This window comes from Aegilops tauschii, chromosome 4 (assembly GCF_002575655.3).
Source record: "Aegilops tauschii subsp. strangulata cultivar AL8/78 chromosome 4, Aet v6.0, whole genome shotgun sequence".
Classification (NCBI taxonomy): domain Eukaryota; kingdom Viridiplantae; phylum Streptophyta; class Magnoliopsida; order Poales; family Poaceae; genus Aegilops; species Aegilops tauschii.
Window position 1 is genome coordinate 80,489,382 of NC_053038.3, and position 19,246 is coordinate 80,508,627.

Sequence of the window (19,246 nt, forward strand, 5' to 3'; positions counted from 1 at the left end):
TGAATCAAGAGCGGAATCCATATTTTGAGCCGACTAGCTAGAACCTTGGAGGCCAGCTTAGGCACACTATGCACAAGAGAAATGGGCCTGTAATCTCTTATTTCCAGAGGCGTGTCCTTTTTAGGCAGCAGGGTAATGAAAGCAGAGTTGATACCAGAGAGATCCACTTCATTTTTATGGAAATCACCAAAAAACCTGAGGAGGTCATCCTTTATCAGCAACTTGAAAGCTTTGTAAAACTCATTGGTAAAACCATCGGGGCCCGGGCTTCTGTTATTTGGCGAACAATTGATGGCCTGCACAATTTCTGCCCAGGAGAACTCAGCTGTGAGCTCCGACAGGTCAAGCGGAGCATAAAGAGAACCAACATCGACAGTGTCCACCGAGGATGCAGGTTGTCCCAAGATTGCCTTAAAGTAGTCCATAGCCAACCGCAGCTTCTGACTAATTTTAAAATGCTCCACTCCGTCCTGAACAAGCACTTTGACCTTGTTACGCCAAGCTTGGCAATTGGCCGCTGCGTGAAAAAACTGGGTGTTCTCGTCCCCGGAAACACACCATCGTACCTTGGCTCTACGCCGTAGTCTGCCAGAGGATCAGCTGCTCGGCCTTGGCAGCAGCAAAAGCCCTGAGCGCTATTTCAACAGCAGAAAGTGACCTCAACTCTTCAACAGCATTTAAATAAGCAACGACATGTTTGTTGTTATCCAAGAGGACCCGCAGGCTAGGTTTCAAATGACACCATTCACGCAAGGCAGCACGTACACGCCTCATTTTGAAGCTGATCAGAGAAGCAGAAGAACAGATATCTCGGGTACCTCGAGTCCAAGCTTCAGAGATGATGTTTCTAGGTTCTTCCAACTCCAGCCAGTGATTCTCCATGCGGAACAACTTGCTTTTGGCCGTGTTCGTGGAGAAGGACAGAAGCACAGGTGCATGATCAGACGTCGTTGTGGGTACACAAGAGGCAGTTGATTGCAGAAAGCTGAGGTTCCAGGCTGCATTGACAAGAACCCGATCCAGACGGACAAGAGTAGGTTGGTCTCTCTTGTTAGACCAAGTAAAAAGTCTGTTGTCAATCTGAACATCGTCCATACCATGATCTCGAATCCATGAGTTAAAATTTTCCATCATACTCCAGTTGATCTGACCCCGGGATTTCTCATGTGCATATCTATACATATTGAAATCGCCCAGCACCACCCAGGGCATGTCAGATGGACCAGCAACACTGCTGACAGCCTCAAAGAAGCTCAGTCTCTCATAATTCTGATACGGAGCATAAACAGCCGTAAGAAGAAATGTGTTGTTTGCTGATGTAGAAGTCATCTTCAGAGTGACATGGAACTTGTGCAGCGCTACCACTTGGCCCAGAAGCACACAAGGATCCCAGGCAACCAAAATTCCCCCGGCCGCGCCATCAGAGAGGGTGACAGCATGCTCCTTGAGGTTTATTGGCAAGAAAGCTCGCAACTTGAAGGGAGAAATAGACGACAGCTTTGTTTCCTGCAAGCAAACAACACTGGGCAGCAAGAGATTATAGTATCACGGACCAACCAGCACTAATCATCCTCGCCGAGTCCACGGACATTCCAATTCAGAATCTTCATAGTGCAGTAGAGAACACACAGCCCAGAACAAGAAAGCTAATACGCATATGCAACATGATCATGATGAGGCAAACGGTGCAATGCATTAGGATAGATGTTCTGAAAGTGCAGCATACAGACTCATGACTGGCTAACCATAACAAACTACGGACCTTGAAGAAAGACAGAACCAGACTAAGTAGTAGCCAAGGATAAAGCGGATACAGAGAAGGATTGTAGAACACTACGCAAAACAGACACTTGATCGATACAACTGTGGGCAGCACTGCCCGAAGGCCCAGAAGAGAGGCACCATGCCTAACCATTGAAGGAGTTGAAGGCACATGCAGCAGAGCCAGAAGCGGCACCAGCGGAGGTGGAGGCGTCATCCGACGAGACAGGGACGGCTTGGATCTTGGCTTGTTCCAGGATGGCACTAGCGTTGAGGTCGCAACACTGAGCAATCTTCTTCAGTTTGCCCCGAGTCAGTGGCGACGGCGTGTTCAGCAGTGGTAGCTCGAGGAGGCCGGCCACGGCCGCAGTCTTGTTCTTCTTGCGGCGGCGAGAGAGGGAACCGGATCGGCGCGACGGCCCCGAACTGGAGTCAGATCCAGCAGCCACCGCCTTCCTCTTAGCCGCGCGCTCAACAGAGCCCATGCGCACGCCGTCGTAGGCGTGACTGATGCGCGGGCTGCGCCGAGGCGAAGCGGTGAGCACCAGCGGCAGCGCCTCCTCCTCTGCCTGCTGGTCGAGGCCAGGCACCCTGACCTCCCCCTGGGCCCCCTGGTCGACCAACTCCAGAGACTGGATCTCGACCGCCACATTGAGGTCAAAAGCCACGGGGGCGGCCACGGCCACCGAACCCGCGCCCAGGGGAGGAGCAGGGAAGAGCTACAGCACGGCCTTGGGCAGGAGCTCGCCAGCGCTGGGCTCGCAGGGCGGCTCACGGCAGCTGTAGAACACGATGGCTACCTGAGGAGGGAGCGCAACACATGCCCCGTGCTGCAGATCGGTGGAGACAACTGGTGATCGTTGACCGCACAAGAGGACCCCAGGCTCGGGTCGTGGGATGCGATGGAAGGGTCTGGAACAGATGGGCCGGGCCACGAGGATCTGGTGGGCCCGGTAGTGCTATTGGGCTGGGAACTGGGCTTCCACTGGGGAGACACCTCCGGAAAAAGCAAGCGCTGGCCCAACTGCAGGAAGCAGCCCAACAGGCACATTCGCCTTAGGTGGGTGCCTACATTCTACAGAAGGAAGCAAAGGAAGCGTGCGGGAAGACGGCCCACCACACAGTAATTTGGGCAAGAAGCTGAAGAAGAGAGAACGAGAGCTTTCCCGCGCAAATTCACCCTTGGTGTAATCAAAGCATGGGAAGAAGCCATCATCCATCGAAAGAAGGCGGACTGGGATCGTGCCCGTACCAACCCTGCTGTTGTTGAGCTCAAGCTTGAAGGTGAAGCACAGGCCCTCCATGTCAAAGGTGACCGAGACCCGCGGCGTGCGCACTTCCGTCGCCCACAGCGACGAGTGGAGGCATAGCCGGAGCTCATCCTCATGCAAGATTTGAGCCTCAGTGGGCAGGGAAAAGGCGGTTCCTCTGATGAGCTTGGGCTTGGCCGCCAGCTTGAGCATGGCCAGAAAGTCGGTCGGAGAAGCCGTCTCCGAGTGCAGGAAGGCACGAAAAGCGCTGTCCGCCATGCCCTCCCCACCGCCCACATGCCCGCGGGCCAAGGAGGACCCAGGATGGGCACGCCCCCGCCAAGGGGAAAGCGGGGCAGGAGGGCGGGGGTCGGCGTCGTCCCCATCGAGCCGTCCGGGCGGGCGCGGCGTGACCGTGGTGGCACCAAGGGAGCGAGCGACGTCCCAGATTTCATTGATGATGACGTCTGCATAGATGCCATTGCCATCGACGCGGTGGAAGATGATATGGTGGGGGATGTGGTGCAGGGCCTCCACCTTGACGAGGACGAAGATGCTTGAGAACTCACTGCCGTGGAGGCAAGCGTGTTCCAGACGGAAGAGGCTAGCGAAGCCGGCGAAGCTCGCCGCCACCCCCCTCCGGTTCCACAGCTCCAGGGGCATCTTCTCGAGCGAGAGGCTGACGACGTGACGATAGGCGAAGCAGAAAGCGTTGTCGCCCGCGTTTTGCGGCAGGACCCAGACAGTGCGATCGCCCACCTCCAACGGACTAGCACGCAAGGCAGCGACCTGCTCGGACTCGCGCTGGAACACGACGAATGCCATGCCCACAGCAGAACCGGTGAACCGTATCGCAGTGATGCCGAGCTAGTGACGAAAGACCCTGCGTAGCCAGGGAAGGAAGGAGGCCTTTGGTGGTGAGATGGTGACGAGACACACGAGGGAATTCTGGTCTGGCACGAGGGGTAGTGGACATCCAGTGATGATGGGCGGCTATGCACCACCGGCTCCATGGCAGGGAGAGGCTGGAGGGCTGAGCTTGGAGGGGATGAATGTGTGGAGAGAGGGGATGAAGAGGTTTGTGTGAGGGGGAACAACTCCGGGGTATCCGTACTTAAAGGTGCATGAACATGCGAAGCGAAGGGCAAAGGGACCTATAGCTGCAACGGGCGCGAGTGTGGCCAACTAAGCGGCAAAGCTAGCAGACCACCGGATCCCTGCAATCCCGTCGCCAGTGGCTGTAGGAAAGACATCGGTAGCAGCGATTATGCAGGTTTTTAGGCTTTCCAAACCACATCCGTCGATACGGTGCGACTCCCGAGAGATTAGCGGCAGCGGAAGCAGCTGGAGGGGAGAGCAACGCATCTCTGTAGGGAGTGGAGCTAGGATCTGGCGACGGCGTAGGCGTAGGACGGGAGTCGCAGCAGGCAGTTGGAGCGTCGCCAATAGAACCAGAGGAATCCGCGAGCGGACCGGCTAACGGTTGGTCAGCAGTAGGCGGCATCAGCGTTATGCAAGGGGCTGGGAGGGATAAGCACAAAGCTAATTGATTGCAGGATGGCTCTATCCCGCATGCGGCAGAGCGCCCCGCCTGCAGGCGTGCCGTGAAATCCCCGGAATCCTGGGCACGCGGGGCCATGGCAGTCAAAAGATTACTATCAAGCGACGGGGACGCAGCGCACGGAGGGCGAGGTCCGAGGAGAGACGACAAAAGGGAATTAGCCACCCACGTACGTCTACGTGCATGCACCCATGCATGAGCCGGCTCGCGACGCATAGAAGGGTCCAGATCAGAAAGAGACATGGAAAGTGCGATAAACCCTGACCGCCATGGATTACGGAGCACGATCTCCTTAGCAATACACTCATGAGCCACCTGGAAAAGAAAAGAGCCCCTCTGACACGGTTGGACTCGGTACCCATTGGCACAGCCCCCGAACCAGGTGACATGGAGGGAAGCGAAAGCTGCTTGTGAGAAAGTGACACTATTGTTGAGGACGGCGGCGAGAAGACCGGCCGACCGGCTACGACTAGCCACGGCCGAAACGGTGCCGCAGCCATACTTGGACAGCATAGCATCCTCAAACCAAGAACCATCCATGGAACAAGCCAGAAGACCTAGAAACCCTATAGCTAGACCTCAAGGAAACTACAGGCGCTGGAGCGGCGAGCATGCATCAAAGGTAGGGTTGCAGTTCAGTACAAACACTGCGAAGAACTGACCTGAGAACCAGCGGAGAGCGCAGGACGAAGAGTCATTGATCTTGAACTAAACCTCAAGCAGCGCGGCGGAGCTCAAGAGGGGTGGACGCCGAGCCCGAGTGGTGCACGACGGAAGGAAACCGCCAACGCAAGAAATAGCCGGCGCTGAGCTCGCGCCTCCTAGCAGCTGCAGCCAGTTGGTGGACGCCGTGCCCGGGTGGCACACGGCGGTGCGGAAGGCCGGTGGGTGAACGCCGTGTCCGGGGTGGCACACGGCGGTGCGGTGAGCACCGACGCCTCTAGCTCTCCTCGCACCCCCTGCACTATAGAATGAACGGCCCTTCTTTTCGTTAAACGATTTGGAGTTAAGGGAAAGTTAGCCCCGAGATTTTTAGGACCATACCGAGTTTTGGAGCGTATGGGAGAAGTAGCCTACAAGTTGGTAGATCTGCTCATGGTAGATCCAATCGTCGGGGCTCCCACCTCCAGTGGGTTCTGATGGACGACGACAACAACGTGAACATCATCTTCCTCGACACCATATCCAAGATGAGGATCTCTGAGTCCCTCTTGTAGCCCCCACTCCGTCTTCCACGGGGTCATACCGGGCGTGTGTGCGCGCCCTCTCTGACGGCTCGACCAAGAGGTGTCTTTGGAGCCGGATCATAAGGGGGTCATCTCTTGGATGCCTACTCCGGCTACCATCAAAAACGCATAAAGGAGTCTGACCAAGAGATGACCCCCTTCATCACACCTCTCGAGCCCTTCTACTACATCACCATACCCTTCGGTCTCAAGAACGCCGAAGCAACAAACCAGCGAACCAAGCAGAAGTGCCTCCTCGACCAGAAGTATCAATGTTGAGGCATATATGGATGACGTAGTCATCAAGTCCAGGCGCGGCTCCGACCTCGAGCAGACCTTCACCAACCTGGATCGTTGTAGCATGGTCAATGATGTAGCCACATTGAGCTAGGGTAAAGAGGTGTTCTATCCCCCTTTTCTTTCGATAGTCGTTGTAGTGGTGCCGGAGGAAGGTGACGGACGTTGGCGTCAAGCTTGGTAGATTTTCCGGTCTTGAATATAATTTTATTTCTTAGCTGGGAGGGGGTGGTCTTTTGGGCATGGGCGATGCTAGGCGCCGGCAAACCGGCGCTAGGTTCGGCCGGTTGCCCCGCATCCGTTAGATCACCTGCCCTCCGACGCACAGGATTGCACGCGGACTCGGTCGTTTCTCTCCTGCAGTTCGTGGCCACGAGCGAGGGGAAAAAACAGATACGCCACCGCGCTCACGTACCTCCACGCCCCCGCGGCCTCGAAGCACCACTGCGCCTCCGCTCATCGCCGTCCGCCGCCGCTCGCCGCGCTGGGACGTAGGCTAGATGCAGCTCCCCTCGCCCAGGTCGAAGCAAAAATTGCCCCCTAGACGCCACAGTATGCAGCTCCGCTGCCCACGGTTGCAGCTTTGATGGACCACGGTTTCAGCCTTCGCTTGTTGTCGTCATCCCCATCTCCGGCCTGCTCATAGTTGCCGTCGCGGCCACTCACCATCGTTGGTTCGCCGTCTCCCAGTTGAAGCTTTTTCAGATGTCGGATGTAGCATTCTCAGCTGCCGGTCCCAGCAAAACTATCCGCCGGTTGTAGCTTTTGCGCTCTGCGGTTGGAGCAAAAACAAGTTCACGTCATGCTTGTGGTCGTCGACGAGGAAAATGCCGGTTCCAGCAAATTTTGACACCGGTTCCAGCATTCATCGTAGCGGGTTGCAGCATTCCGGTCACACTTGAGCGTCGGTTCCAGCAAATGTGGTGGCCGATTCCAGCAAATTTGGTGGCCGTTTCCAGCAAACGAAGTTGCTGGTTCCAGCAAAACGCAGTCGCGTGAAGCCCTCTTCGTTCCAGCTTCCTCACATGCCGGTTCCAGCACATGGCGCACACGGATGCAGCATCTCCCGTAGCTGTTTCCAGCAGACAAAAAGGCAGCCGATGCAGCTTCGCTTCCACGGTCGATTCTGATATCTTGCAGCACCTGCCGACGGCATCTCGCAGTGCCGGCTTCGCGGCCGCCGCACCGTCGCTTTGTAGCCGACTCCGGCAGCTCCTGCTCTGTAGCAACACTTGGAGGGGATGGAGGAGGAGAGAGACGGGTGAGAGGAGGATGGACATGGAGAGCACCGATGGAGGGAGAGGGATCAGAGAAACAGAGAAGAGCGCAGGCGGGGAAAAGTGTGGCTGATGGCTCTCGCGAAGGGATAAGGTCGAGAGGAGGAGAGGACAGCGCGGCTACAGCTCAGCTTGCAGGACACGTGGGGACGTTCAATTTGATCTGATCGAACGCTCCGTGCGCGACCGGCCGAATCTTTGGCCGGTCTGCCGGCTACAAGCGTTTACCTTTGGGCATTGCTAGGGTCCCGTGGTCTTTTCAGTTTTGTCGGTCGGTGTCTACATGAATCGTATCTTACTCGTTGTTTAATGAATGAGACTCATATTATCTTTTAAAAAATGTGTATAATATATCAATCGTACGCGTCGGGGAGAGGCACCTACTACATCCGTTCCAAAATACTTGAAGTTCTATATTTGTCTATCAAAAAAAATATGCCCAGTCTTGTTCGCTTAAGTTATTTATGACTGAAAAGAAAAGTTCTTTTACATACAATTTTCACACCAATTGGAGCCACGGCTAGAAGATTGCTCAATTTTGTTCAATTTGTTTTGGGGTTAATGGTGGGTAATCTGAATATCTAGGTGTGCCCTAAACAGACCCAAATATACGCCTCTAACAAAGATTTTTCAATTGACTTAGAATATATGCCCTCAACAAAGTTCAATTTTTTCTCTAGTCTTTTTTTTACGAGAGTACACCTAGGCGTATCATATCTTTATATAAGGCATAATTGTAAGCATGAAAGGACTATCCCATTTCGCAAAAAAAAAAAAGGAAAAGACTATCCCTCGCTGCGCACAATGTGCAGCACAAACATCACACGCAGGCAAGTCCATTTCGCTAAAGTCTAACAAAATAAGGAACGTGCACATTCTCATCGATGAGATGCATGTGGCCTACACTTCCCCTGCCGCGCTAATCCTGTCCATGATGTCAGCCACGGCCTCCTTGGACTGCTGAAGCAATACGATGCTCTTCTTGAGGCGCTGGCGCTTGCTGCCGGTGCCGGGCGAGGGCGCGAGCATCCGCTCCACTCCGGCCATCTTGTTCCCTAGGAGCTCGTCGGAGAGCGCCACCTCGAGGTCGTTCTCTGCGAGCCGCTTCACGGCGCGCGGTACGTGCAGCGCCAGCCCATCGACGAGCCGGAGCACGATGCTCCTCCAGTACGAGGCGAGGCGAGCCCGCATGTCGAACGCCTGCCCGGCCAGGTCGTCGTGGTTCCTCAGGTGCGCCACCTCCACCTTCCCGAAGCCCTTCAGGGTGACGGCCGTGGGTTTGGTGCGGTCTTTCACGGCCTCCATGAACTTGCCGTACCCTTCCATGAGCTCGGACCATGTCTTGCTGTAGTCGGGATTATAGGTGTAGTCGGCCACCAGCTCCATGTCGATCAGCTCCGTGACGTGCCGCGCCGACTGCGCTCGTGCCTTGTCCATCATGCTCTGGACCGCGCGGCGCCACGACGGCTGCACCTGCGGGAAGTCGTTCGAGTGCTGCAGCAGCACCTCCAGCACCCAGACCTCGCGGGCGAGGTCGTGCGGCACCTGCACGACGGTCTGGACCTTCTTCTTGAGCAGGACGAGGAACGCCGACCTTGGGAGGAAGTCGGGGAGCTTGATGGCCGTGGTCTCCTCCAGGATGCGCACCTCCTCCATCAGGAACAGGTCGCTGCTCTGCTGGGGGCACTCTGCCGGCAGTTTCTTGGCGTACGCGTTCAGCATCTCGGCGATACGCGCGGTTCCGTGGAAGTGGCGGTCGTCGGGGTACTCGTCGAACTCGCCCCTCACGAGCATCTTCTCCAGCGACGAGCACGTCCGCTTGACAATGTGGAAAAAGGCTCGCACCGCGTCGGCCACGTTGTTGAGATCCGGTGGCATCTGCTCTAGCTCGGCGGTGCTGCGGCTGAGCCGGTCGGTGATCTGCTTGACGATGTCGGGGAGGCACTTGGCGATGATGGTGGCCTGGATCTGCATCAGCCGCTGCGCGAGCACGGGGATGCCCACCATGGACTTGTCGATTCTGGACAGGAGCGGGTGATGGTCGAACAGCCGCTCCTCCTCGCCGCGCGCCTGGTCGTGCGTCTCGTCGCCGACGCGGTTGCGGACGCAGACGTAGCCGAGGCCGATGTTGACGTCGTCCATGGTGACCTTGTCTAGCAGCCCCTCGGGGGCCTTGTCGGACTTGGTGACGACGGCGAGCGTGCGGTCGCCGTGACGGTCCACCTGCTGCGACATCCGGATGGACTCGCAGGTCGGGAAGTCGACCGTGGCGGAGAGCACGTTGAGGATGATGGTCTCCTTGGGCGCGATGTACTCCTTGATGATCCCGGCGACCTGCTCGTAGATGTCGTCGGGCTGGCCCTTTACGGGCACGCGCGTGATGCCGGGGAGGTCGACGAGGGTGAGGTCCGGGAGGCCGCGCTTCCGCACGACGAGGGTGATGGGCCTGTCGGAGATGCCCTTGCCAGAGCCGGCGATCTCGGCGGTGGCCGCGTCGATGGCGTCGGCGACCTCGGCCTCCGAGGTGCTGACGACGCGGCCGGCGCCGTACTCGAGCTGCAGCACGGGGGCGTCGCCGCCGGAAGGGTCGTCCTTGAGGCGCATGACGAGCGGCGCGCGGGTGCAGATGCCCTGGCCGCGCGGGAGGCTGATGCCGGCCAGCGACTCGAGCACGCTGGACCTGCCGCTGGACTGGTCGCCGACGACGACGATGGTGGGCAGCTGGATGCCCTCCTGCGAGACATTGAGATGGCGCAGCCGGTCCACGGCGTCCAGGAGCGGGCGTATGTGGTCGTTGTACGAGGAAGCGATGGCGCTCGCGGCCACGCCGTCGGCCGCTGCGGCGTCGTTGGGGAACGATTTGAGCCGCTTTGCTTTGGGCTTGGCCATGTTGCCGGCGTAGATTGAATCGAACAGGGATGAATCGCGCAGCTCAGGGGCCGGCTGGCATCTCATGTATTTATTGTGCGTATTGGCAATGGAAGTTTACAAAAACACATACTCCCTCCGTCCGGTGAAGAGTGTACATCTAGAAATTTTAGGACAAATTATGAAGTTGAGTAAAAAATGCACTGGAAAGGTGCAAGACACCATCTCTCTTCTCTTTAATTACCCAACCCCCAATGAGCTAAGTGCATGTAGAAATTAAGAAGAGCATGTGTAAATTGCTATTGGTCTTGATTACCGTGTGATGAGAGAGGAGTTTTTTTTCCTACTATAAAGTGCATTGAGAAGATATATGTACACTCTTTTATGGACAAATTTTGAAGTTAGATGTACACTAAGGGAATAGAGATGATTACAACGCATGCAACTGCAGTAATTGATTCGGTTCGATTCTCCTCCCAATATACTCCTACTGGATATGGTAGTAAGAAAAATAATAATGAGTCAGTTCTAAGTATTACTTTGTTCAAGAAAAAGTTCTAAGTATTATTCCATTCATCCATATGAATGTATCTATCTGAGCGACGACAAGTAATATGAGGTTACTCAAAAGAAATACTAAGAGTAGTCAGCTAACCAAATATGCAAACGTGTCATCCAAATACGAATATCAGGCGGCGGCGGTTGTAGTAGAGGAGGATAGCCAGGCCGAACAAGTAATTTTACCGGAGCCGGGATGTACGGGTGTTGGATCCATCTTTTGTCCATTTCATCAAGATCCGTGTGGTCTTCATTCGTATAAACTAGTAATTGCAGCCTCAACTTTATACACCGGTAATACAAGTGTGGGTCCCTTTGCATGCAACAGCTTTTGTCGGGGGAAATGACACTTGCATGGATGGTACATATATTATTCCTCTCTCTCTTCCCACGCAAGACCTCTATTTAATTTCTTTGGGAAAATTTTGGATGATAAATATGCTTTGAATCTAAACTCTGTTTTTGAAAAAAAAATTCAGGGCGACAAGACCTCTGAAACAAGACCGATCTTGGATATATTTTGAACAATTTGAATTTTATAGTTTTCATATTTCAGTTCTGGTTGTATTTCAAAACCATCAGTTTCACACATTGAATAAACAACTTGACAAACACATTGAAATATGTTTCATGTATTTCATAAATACTAGTTTCATATATTTTAAATAATCATTTGAACGTATCTGAAATAACCCGTTTAACATATTTCCACACACCAAATTTTTTTTTCAGAAAAATGATTTCGCTCATTTATAAAAAATATCGGTTAAGGAAACAAATTTCACTTGTTCAGAAAATAGATTTCACTAGTTTCAAAAAACACATTACACTCATTTCCAAAAGATATATTTCACCGATTTCAGAAAACGCATTACACTCACTCAACTGAAATACTATACTATATTTCACTCGTTTAAAAAAAATTGATTTCACTCATTAAAATATAAAGATCTCAACATTAATTTCACTCATTTTAGGAAACACACTACGCTCAATTACATAATTAGATTTCACTCAATTTAGAGAAGCATGTTACACTCACTCAATTGTAATATTATGTTTCACTCGTTTGAAAAAACTGATTTCACTCATTCCAAAAGATATATTTCACTCATTTCACTAGTTTGAGAAAACAAATTACACTCATGTGCAAAAGATAGATTTTACTCATTTCAAAGAATATAATTCCACTCATTCCAAAATCAGTATTTCACTAGTTTGAAAAAAACACATTTCACTAATTTGGAAAACTGATTCACTCTTTACAAAAAAAAAAATCTCTAATACCAATTTCACTTTGCATTTATGAAATATCTTGAAACGTATTTCACTCATCACAAAAATCAGTTTCAAACAATGAAATATCCTCAAATCCGCTCGCTCAATTGAAATATTATATTTTCTTAACTGAATACATGCAAGATTTGAGTCAGTGACATATATTTGAAATACTATATATTAATAAGCTGGTATATAATATTTCACAAATATAATATTTCAAGAAACTAATTTCAGAAAACATATTGCACTCATTTGAAAGTACAAATTTTGCTCGTTTCATTTGAAAAGACTTGCTTGAATTATTTCACTCATTTTAGAAAACCGATTTCAGTCCTTATAAAGATTGATTTTCAATCATTTTGACTTAAAAAATATGTTTCAATTCTTTGAAATAATTTATATCTATGAACTTAGTGAAATTTATTTTTTGGACTAAGTGAAATCTATGAAACGAGATATTTTTTTGAGACTGTGAAACACGTTATTTCTGAATCTAATTGAAAAATATTCAAGATCGAACTTGTTCTGAAGATCATGTTGCAAGGAATTTGAATATATATATATATATATATATATATATATATATATATATATATATATATATATATATATATATAGTTCAATAACGGATTTTTAATGTGAAAGATGATGACCATCTAAAATTGTAAGCAAAAATAAAAAAGATGCATTTGGAAGGGCAGAGAGAGCAAAGAAGTTGCATACATGCGTACAGTGCACTGACAAAAGTAGTACCTGTAGCTGACATACTAGTGCAAAGTGGTGAAAAGAGGTGGGCCAGCCTTCTGACATGCAAGAGTGCTATACGAAAGATGGGTTATGAGAATACAAGTGCTATACGAGAGGTGGGCCACGTGAACGCACGAATCCCAAACCAGACGAACAGCGGATGGTTTGCCGGTACCTCCAGGAACCGGTAAAAAGAGGTTTGCGGTAGCCAGGCCTTTCTATGCTGTTTTCTCTCGCTCAGCCGAAAAGCCCGTTCGAACGCTGGCCTAGAACCAAAATAAAATCGCAACTCCCCCTCAAAAAAAAAAAATCACAACCCCTCAATAAAAAAATCGCAATCTCCCAAAATGGCAGCCTGAGAGTTTTTCTTTTCTTTCATAGATTCGTTTTTTGAAACGTTTATTTCTTGAATCGTACATCCAAATATTGAATTGTTTTCACCGTTGGAAACCTCGCGTCGAGATCTTCGAAACAAGATCATACGTTAGGTTTTGACGAACCTTTTTTTACGAAGAAACCAGTAGAAAAAATCGTAACTAGAAACATTATTATTCTTTTCACTTTTTCCCTTCTTCAAGACGCACAATTCTACTTCTCGTAGAAGCAAATATGCGTCTCTCATAAAAAAACAAGTTTTTTCCATTTTTTGAGAGGCATGGTTGTGCCTTTCGCAGAAGAAAACCCGTGCCTCCACAAGAAAAAGATATATGCCTCTTGTGGAGGTAGAAAAATGCGTTTTTTTCTTTGTGAGAGGTACGCGGAAGCAAATGTGCGTCTCCACTAAGAGCAAGTATGTGCCTCTCATGGAAGCAAAACATTTTTCCCTTTTTCGAGCTTGCCTCTCGCCGAAACAAACCTGTACCTTCACAAGAAGAAAATATGTGCCTCCTGTGAAAAAAAACATTTTTCTTTCTAAGATGCACAACTGTGCCTCTTGCAGAAGCGAATCTGTGCCTCTCGTGGAAGCAAAAACACACATTTCTTTCGCGCAATTTTTCTCTCCAAAACCTAGGGAAAATCGAGCGAAAATAGAAAAGCCGAAAAAATCGAGAAAAAGCTATCTAAAGCACGAAAACATGTAAAAAAATAAAATTTTGATGGAGCACCTAACATGTGACATGTGGCAGCAGCTGAGAGCGCCAAGAGACGTGTTTTTAGCCCATCAAAAGTGACCCTTGAGAGGCTCTTGCATGGGGTACCCCTTAGTTGCTCCCGATACACCGAGGTGTCCGCGACACCTATGTGTCGCACTAGCGGGTTGGCCCATTTAGCGGTAATCTTTGTCTCTCCTATTGATTGTTGTACGTTCGATTGATGATTTTTTTTCTTGTTATACTTTTATTTCTTTTACTTGTTCTTTAATTATTTTATTTTTAGTTTATACTTTGTTTTTTGTTTTCCCATTGCTTTTTCTCTCTTTCTTCCTTTTTACGCCGGTTTTCTTTGTTTTCTCGTTGAGCTTCGTCACTTTTTAATTTCCTTCTTCAGTTTTACTCTGGTTTTCTTTGTTTTCTCAATTTTTATTTCTTTCTTCATCATATTTTTTTCTATCATTGTTTTCTTTGGGGGTTTTCTTCATTTTTATTTTTTTGTTTCTTTGTTGACTTTTATTTTTTTGTCAGCTTTTATTTCTATTTTTCAGCACATGTATACATTTTCATATGTACTGTACATATTTACGTATACATTAGGAACATTTTTTACACATGTTTAATACTTTTAAAATACTTGATAAATATTTTTAGTATATATTTTGATGACTACTTTTTTCATTTATGTTTTACATTTTTATACATATACACATTTTTTATAAATTCTTTCAATATTTTCAATTATTTTTTTAACATTTTACAAAAAATGCTTTGATCACTTTTTAAGTACATTTTAAACTTCTTGCAATTCAATTGAACATTTTTTAATGATAAAAATATTTTTTCTTAACTATCTAAACTTTTCTTTACATTATACACTTTTTTCTAAAAATATTCAAAACTCATTTTTTAAAATTTGTGAACATTTTTTAATATAACATATTTTTTGATAATTACACGAATATTTATTTACAATGTATAAGTATTTTGGTACACATAACTAACAATTTTCTATTTTTTGATTCACGTTGTACATTTTTTGTGTATATAATTATTACTCTTGATACACATTTAATATTTTTAAATGCAATGTTAACTTTTTGTAACCTTTTATGTAAAATATTTTTCAATATATATATTTAGAACGTTTTTTAATATAAAAAGGTGAAAATAAAGCAAAATATAACAAAAATGTGAATTCAAACGGAAGAAAAAATAAGAAAAAACTAACATCAGTAGGCAAACCACGGCTACTTGCCGCCCAATGCGTGCTGCTTGCAAGCGAGCCATGGTAGAGTTTGCTGTGGGCGGCACATAGCCGCACCCTGAGGCGTCAGCCGAGCATTGGAGACATCGGATTTCGTCTGAGACTGTAGGAGACGACAGTTGTATCGTCAAGTATACATTATTAACCATTTGCCTCTCGTTTTCCTCTCCCCCACTTCTAAAACGATTTTCGAATTTTTTTGCCTTTTCTGCGCCCCTTTTCCATTCGCCTTTCTATCGCTATGGCCGACTCTAAAAGGGCCAAGGGTTTTCTCCCAAGTTTTACTGTTGTGGATAGCCCCTCTGTCCTTTCTAAGCTCATGAATAATAACGCTACAGAAAGACTTATTGGGGTTTGTTAAGGAAGATTTCAACAATTTTGATGAAGATGATCCCGGAATTTTTCATTATTTTCTTGATGAATCTTTGAAAGATGCTTGGGATAGGCTGTTGAGGATTCGAGCTAGTTATGTGCCCCAATATCAGATTGAGATATACTTGAAAAGCTTTTATGTTGGTTTACCTCCCTCTTTTAAGCAAGTTTTGGACTCTATATTAGAAAATCGTTTTCTTGGAGGGGATGCCATCGATACTTATGAGAAGATGAAAACCATATTCGGGAACCCCCAGGGGAGAAAATGTTGAATCAACTGCTCTTATGTGCTTTTATCAAAATGAAATAATCAAAGAGATGAAGGCTAGTTTAGATGCAAATTTTCGTAATGTGCTTAATCTTTCTTCTACTATTAATGGCCATGTGCTTTCACAAAATAGAAAGATAAATGCCATGGATAAGAAATTTTCTCTTTGCTTTCCAAAGGGCGAAGATGATAATATCTAGATCTATTCGTGTTTTATGCCTAGCTAAGGGCGTTAAACAATAGCGCTTGTTGGGAGGCAACCCAATTTTATTTTTGTTTTTGCTTTTTAGGTTCTGTTTTGCAATAAATAATTCATCTAGCCTCTGTTTAGATGTGGTTTTGTGTTTTAATTAGTGTTTGTGCCAAGTAAGACCTTTGTGATAGCTTACGGTGATAGTTGTTTTGATCTTGCTGAGAAACAAAAACTTTTGCGCCCAGGAAAATAATTTTCGTAATTCACAGAAGCATGATTTTGATCTGATTCTTTTTGCACTAGATTAGTACACAAATTGCCCAGGTTGTCCTGATTTGTCAGAATTTTTGGAGTTACAGAAGTATTCGAGAGTTACAGATTGGTACAGACTGTTCCGTTTTTGACAGATTCTGTTTTCTTTGTGTTGTTTGCTTATTTTGATGAATCTATGGCTAGTATCGGGGGGGTTTGAACCATGGAAAAGTTGGAATACAGTAGATATTACACCAATATAAATAAAGAATGAGTTCACAATAGTACCAAAGGTGGTGATTTATTTTCTTATACTAACGGAGCTTATGAGATTTTCCGTTGAGTTTTGTGTTGTGAAGTTTTCAAGTTTTGGGTAAGGATTTGATGGACTATGGAATAAGGAGTGGCAAGAGCCTAAGCTTGGGGATACCCAAGGCACCCCAAGGTAACATTCAAGGACAACCAAGAGCCTAAGCTTGGGGATGCCTCGAAAGGCGTCCCCTCTTTCGTCTTCGTCTATCGGTAACTTTACTTGAGGCTATATTTTTATTCACCACATGATATGTGTTTTGCTTGAAGCATCTTGTATGATTTGAGTCTTTGGCTTTTAGTTTGCCACAATCATCCTTGTTGTACACACCTTTTGAGAGAGACACGCATGAATCGTGATCTATTAGAATACTCTATGTGCTTCACTTATATCTTTTGAGCTAGGCAATTTTGCTCTAGTGCTTCACTTATATCTTTTTAGAGCACGACGGTGGTTTTATTTTATAGAAATTAATGAACTCTCATGCTTCACTTATATTATTTTGAGTGTCTTTAAACAGTATGGTAATTTGCTTGGGTTATAAATTTAGTCCTAATATGATAGGCATCCAAGAGGGATATAATAAAAACTTTCATATAAAGTGCATTGAATACTATGAGAAGTTTGATTCCTTATGATTGTTTTGAGATATGAAGATGGTGATATTAGAGTCATGCTAGTGAGTAGTTGTGAATTTGAGAAATACTTGTGTTGAGGTTTGTGGGTCCTGTAGCATGCACGTATGGTGAACCGTTATGTAACAAAGTTGGAGCATGAGATATTTTTTGATTGTCTTCCTTATGAGTGGCGGTCGGGGACAAGCGATGGTATTTCCTACCAATCTATCCCCCTAGGAGCATGCGCGTAGTGCTTTGTTTCGATGACTAATAGATTTTTGCAATAAGTATGTGAGTTATTTATGACTAATGTTGAGTCCATGGATTATACGCACTCTCACCTTTCCACCATTGCTAGCCTCTCTAGTACCGCGCAACTTTCGCCAGTTCCTTCACCCACTACCTTCCTCAAAATAGCCACCATATACCTTCCTCAAAACAGCCACCATACCTACCTATTATGGCATTTCCATAGCATTCCGAGATATATTGCCATGCAACTTTCCACCGTTCCGTTTATTATGACACGCTCTGATGTCTGCTAGAACTACGTCAGTATTTCCCCAAAGAGGAAGGGATGATGCAGCACAATAACGATAGGTATTTCCCTTAATGATGAGAGCAAGATTATCGAACCAGTAGGAGAACCAACCAACACTACGTAAACAACACCTGCACACAAATAACAAATACTCGCAACTCGACGTGTTAAAAGGGGTTGTCAATCCCTTTCGGGTAACGGCGGCAGAAATTGGCAAGAGTACGTGAGAAAGTTGTAATAAGTTGATAGATAGATCGCCAAATAAAATAAAGTGTAGCAAGGTATTTTTGTATTTTTGGTTTAATAGATCTGAAAATAAAAGCAAATAAAAATAGATTGCAAAGGCAAATATAATAAAGAAGAGACCCGGGGCCGTAGATTTCACTAGTAGCTTCTCTCGAGAAAAATAGCAAACGGTGGGTGAACAAATTACTGTTGGGCAATTGATAGATCTTCAAATAATCACGACAATATCCATGCAATGATCATTATATAGGCATCACGTCCAAGATTAGTAGACCGACTCCTGCCTGCATCTACTACTATTACTCCACACATCGACCGCTATCCAGCATGCATCTAGTGTATTAAGTTCATGGAGAAACGGAATAATGCAATAAGAACGATGACATGATGTAGACAAGATCTATTTATGTAGAAATAGACCCCAACTTGTTATCCTTAATAGCAACGATACATACGTGTCGGTTCCCCTTCTGTCACTGGGATCAAGCACCGTAAGATCGAACCCATTACAAAGCACCTCTTCCCATTGCAAGATAAATAGATCAAGTTGGCCAAACAAAACCCAAATATCGGAGAAGAAATACGAGGTTATAAGCAATCATGCATATAAGAGATCAAAGAAGACTCAAATAACTTTCATGGATAAAAAGATAGATCTGATCATAAACTCAAAGTTCATCGGATCCCAACAAACACATCGCAAAAAGAGTTACATCATATGGATCTCCAAGAGACCATTGTATTGAGAATCAAAAGAGAGAGAGAAAGCCATCTAGCTACTAACTACGGACCCGTAGGTCTACAAAGAACTACTCATGCATCATCGGAGAGGCACCAATGGGCATGATGAACCCCTCTATGATGGTGTCTAGATTGGATATGTGGTTTCTGGAACTTGCGCCGGCTGGAATTGATTTTCGTCGACTCCCCTAAGGTTTCTGGAATATTGGGGTATTTGTAGAGCAAAGAGGCGGTGCGGGAGGCCACCGAGGTGGGCACAACCCACCTAGGTGCGCCTGGGGCCCAGACGCGCCCTGGTGGGTTGTGCCCCCCTCGGGGCACCCCCAAGGTGCTTCTCCGGCCCATTGGGTGTCTTCTGGTCCATAAAAAATCCAAAAAAAGTTTCGCTGCGTTTGGACTCCGTTTGATATTGATTTCTTGCGATGTAAAAAACATGCAGAAAACAACAACTGGCACTGGGCACTATGTCAATAGGTTAGTACCAAAAAATGATATAAAATGACTATAAAATGATTGTAAAAC

General features: G+C 47.1%; 1 protein-coding gene across 1 annotated transcript; it reads right to left on the reverse strand.

The window, feature by feature from the left end:
- Window positions 1-7,678: 7,678 nt before the first annotated feature.
- Window positions 7,679-12,398, reverse strand: LOC109752067 (dynamin-related protein 4C-like). The gene has a single exon (XM_020310935.3). It carries the CDS (start codon window positions 10,325-10,327, stop codon window positions 8,273-8,275), a length of 2,055 nt encoding a protein of 684 aa, XP_020166524.1. The 5' UTR covers window positions 10,328-12,398; the 3' UTR covers window positions 7,679-8,272.
- Between the last annotated feature and the right edge of the window lie 6,848 nt (window positions 12,399-19,246).

Excerpts from the sequence above, each read along its gene's own strand:
- LOC109752067 (XM_020310935.3), bottom strand. The coding sequence starts at position 10,327 with ATGAGATGCCAGCCGGCCCCTGAGCTGCGCGATTCATCCCTGTTCGAT.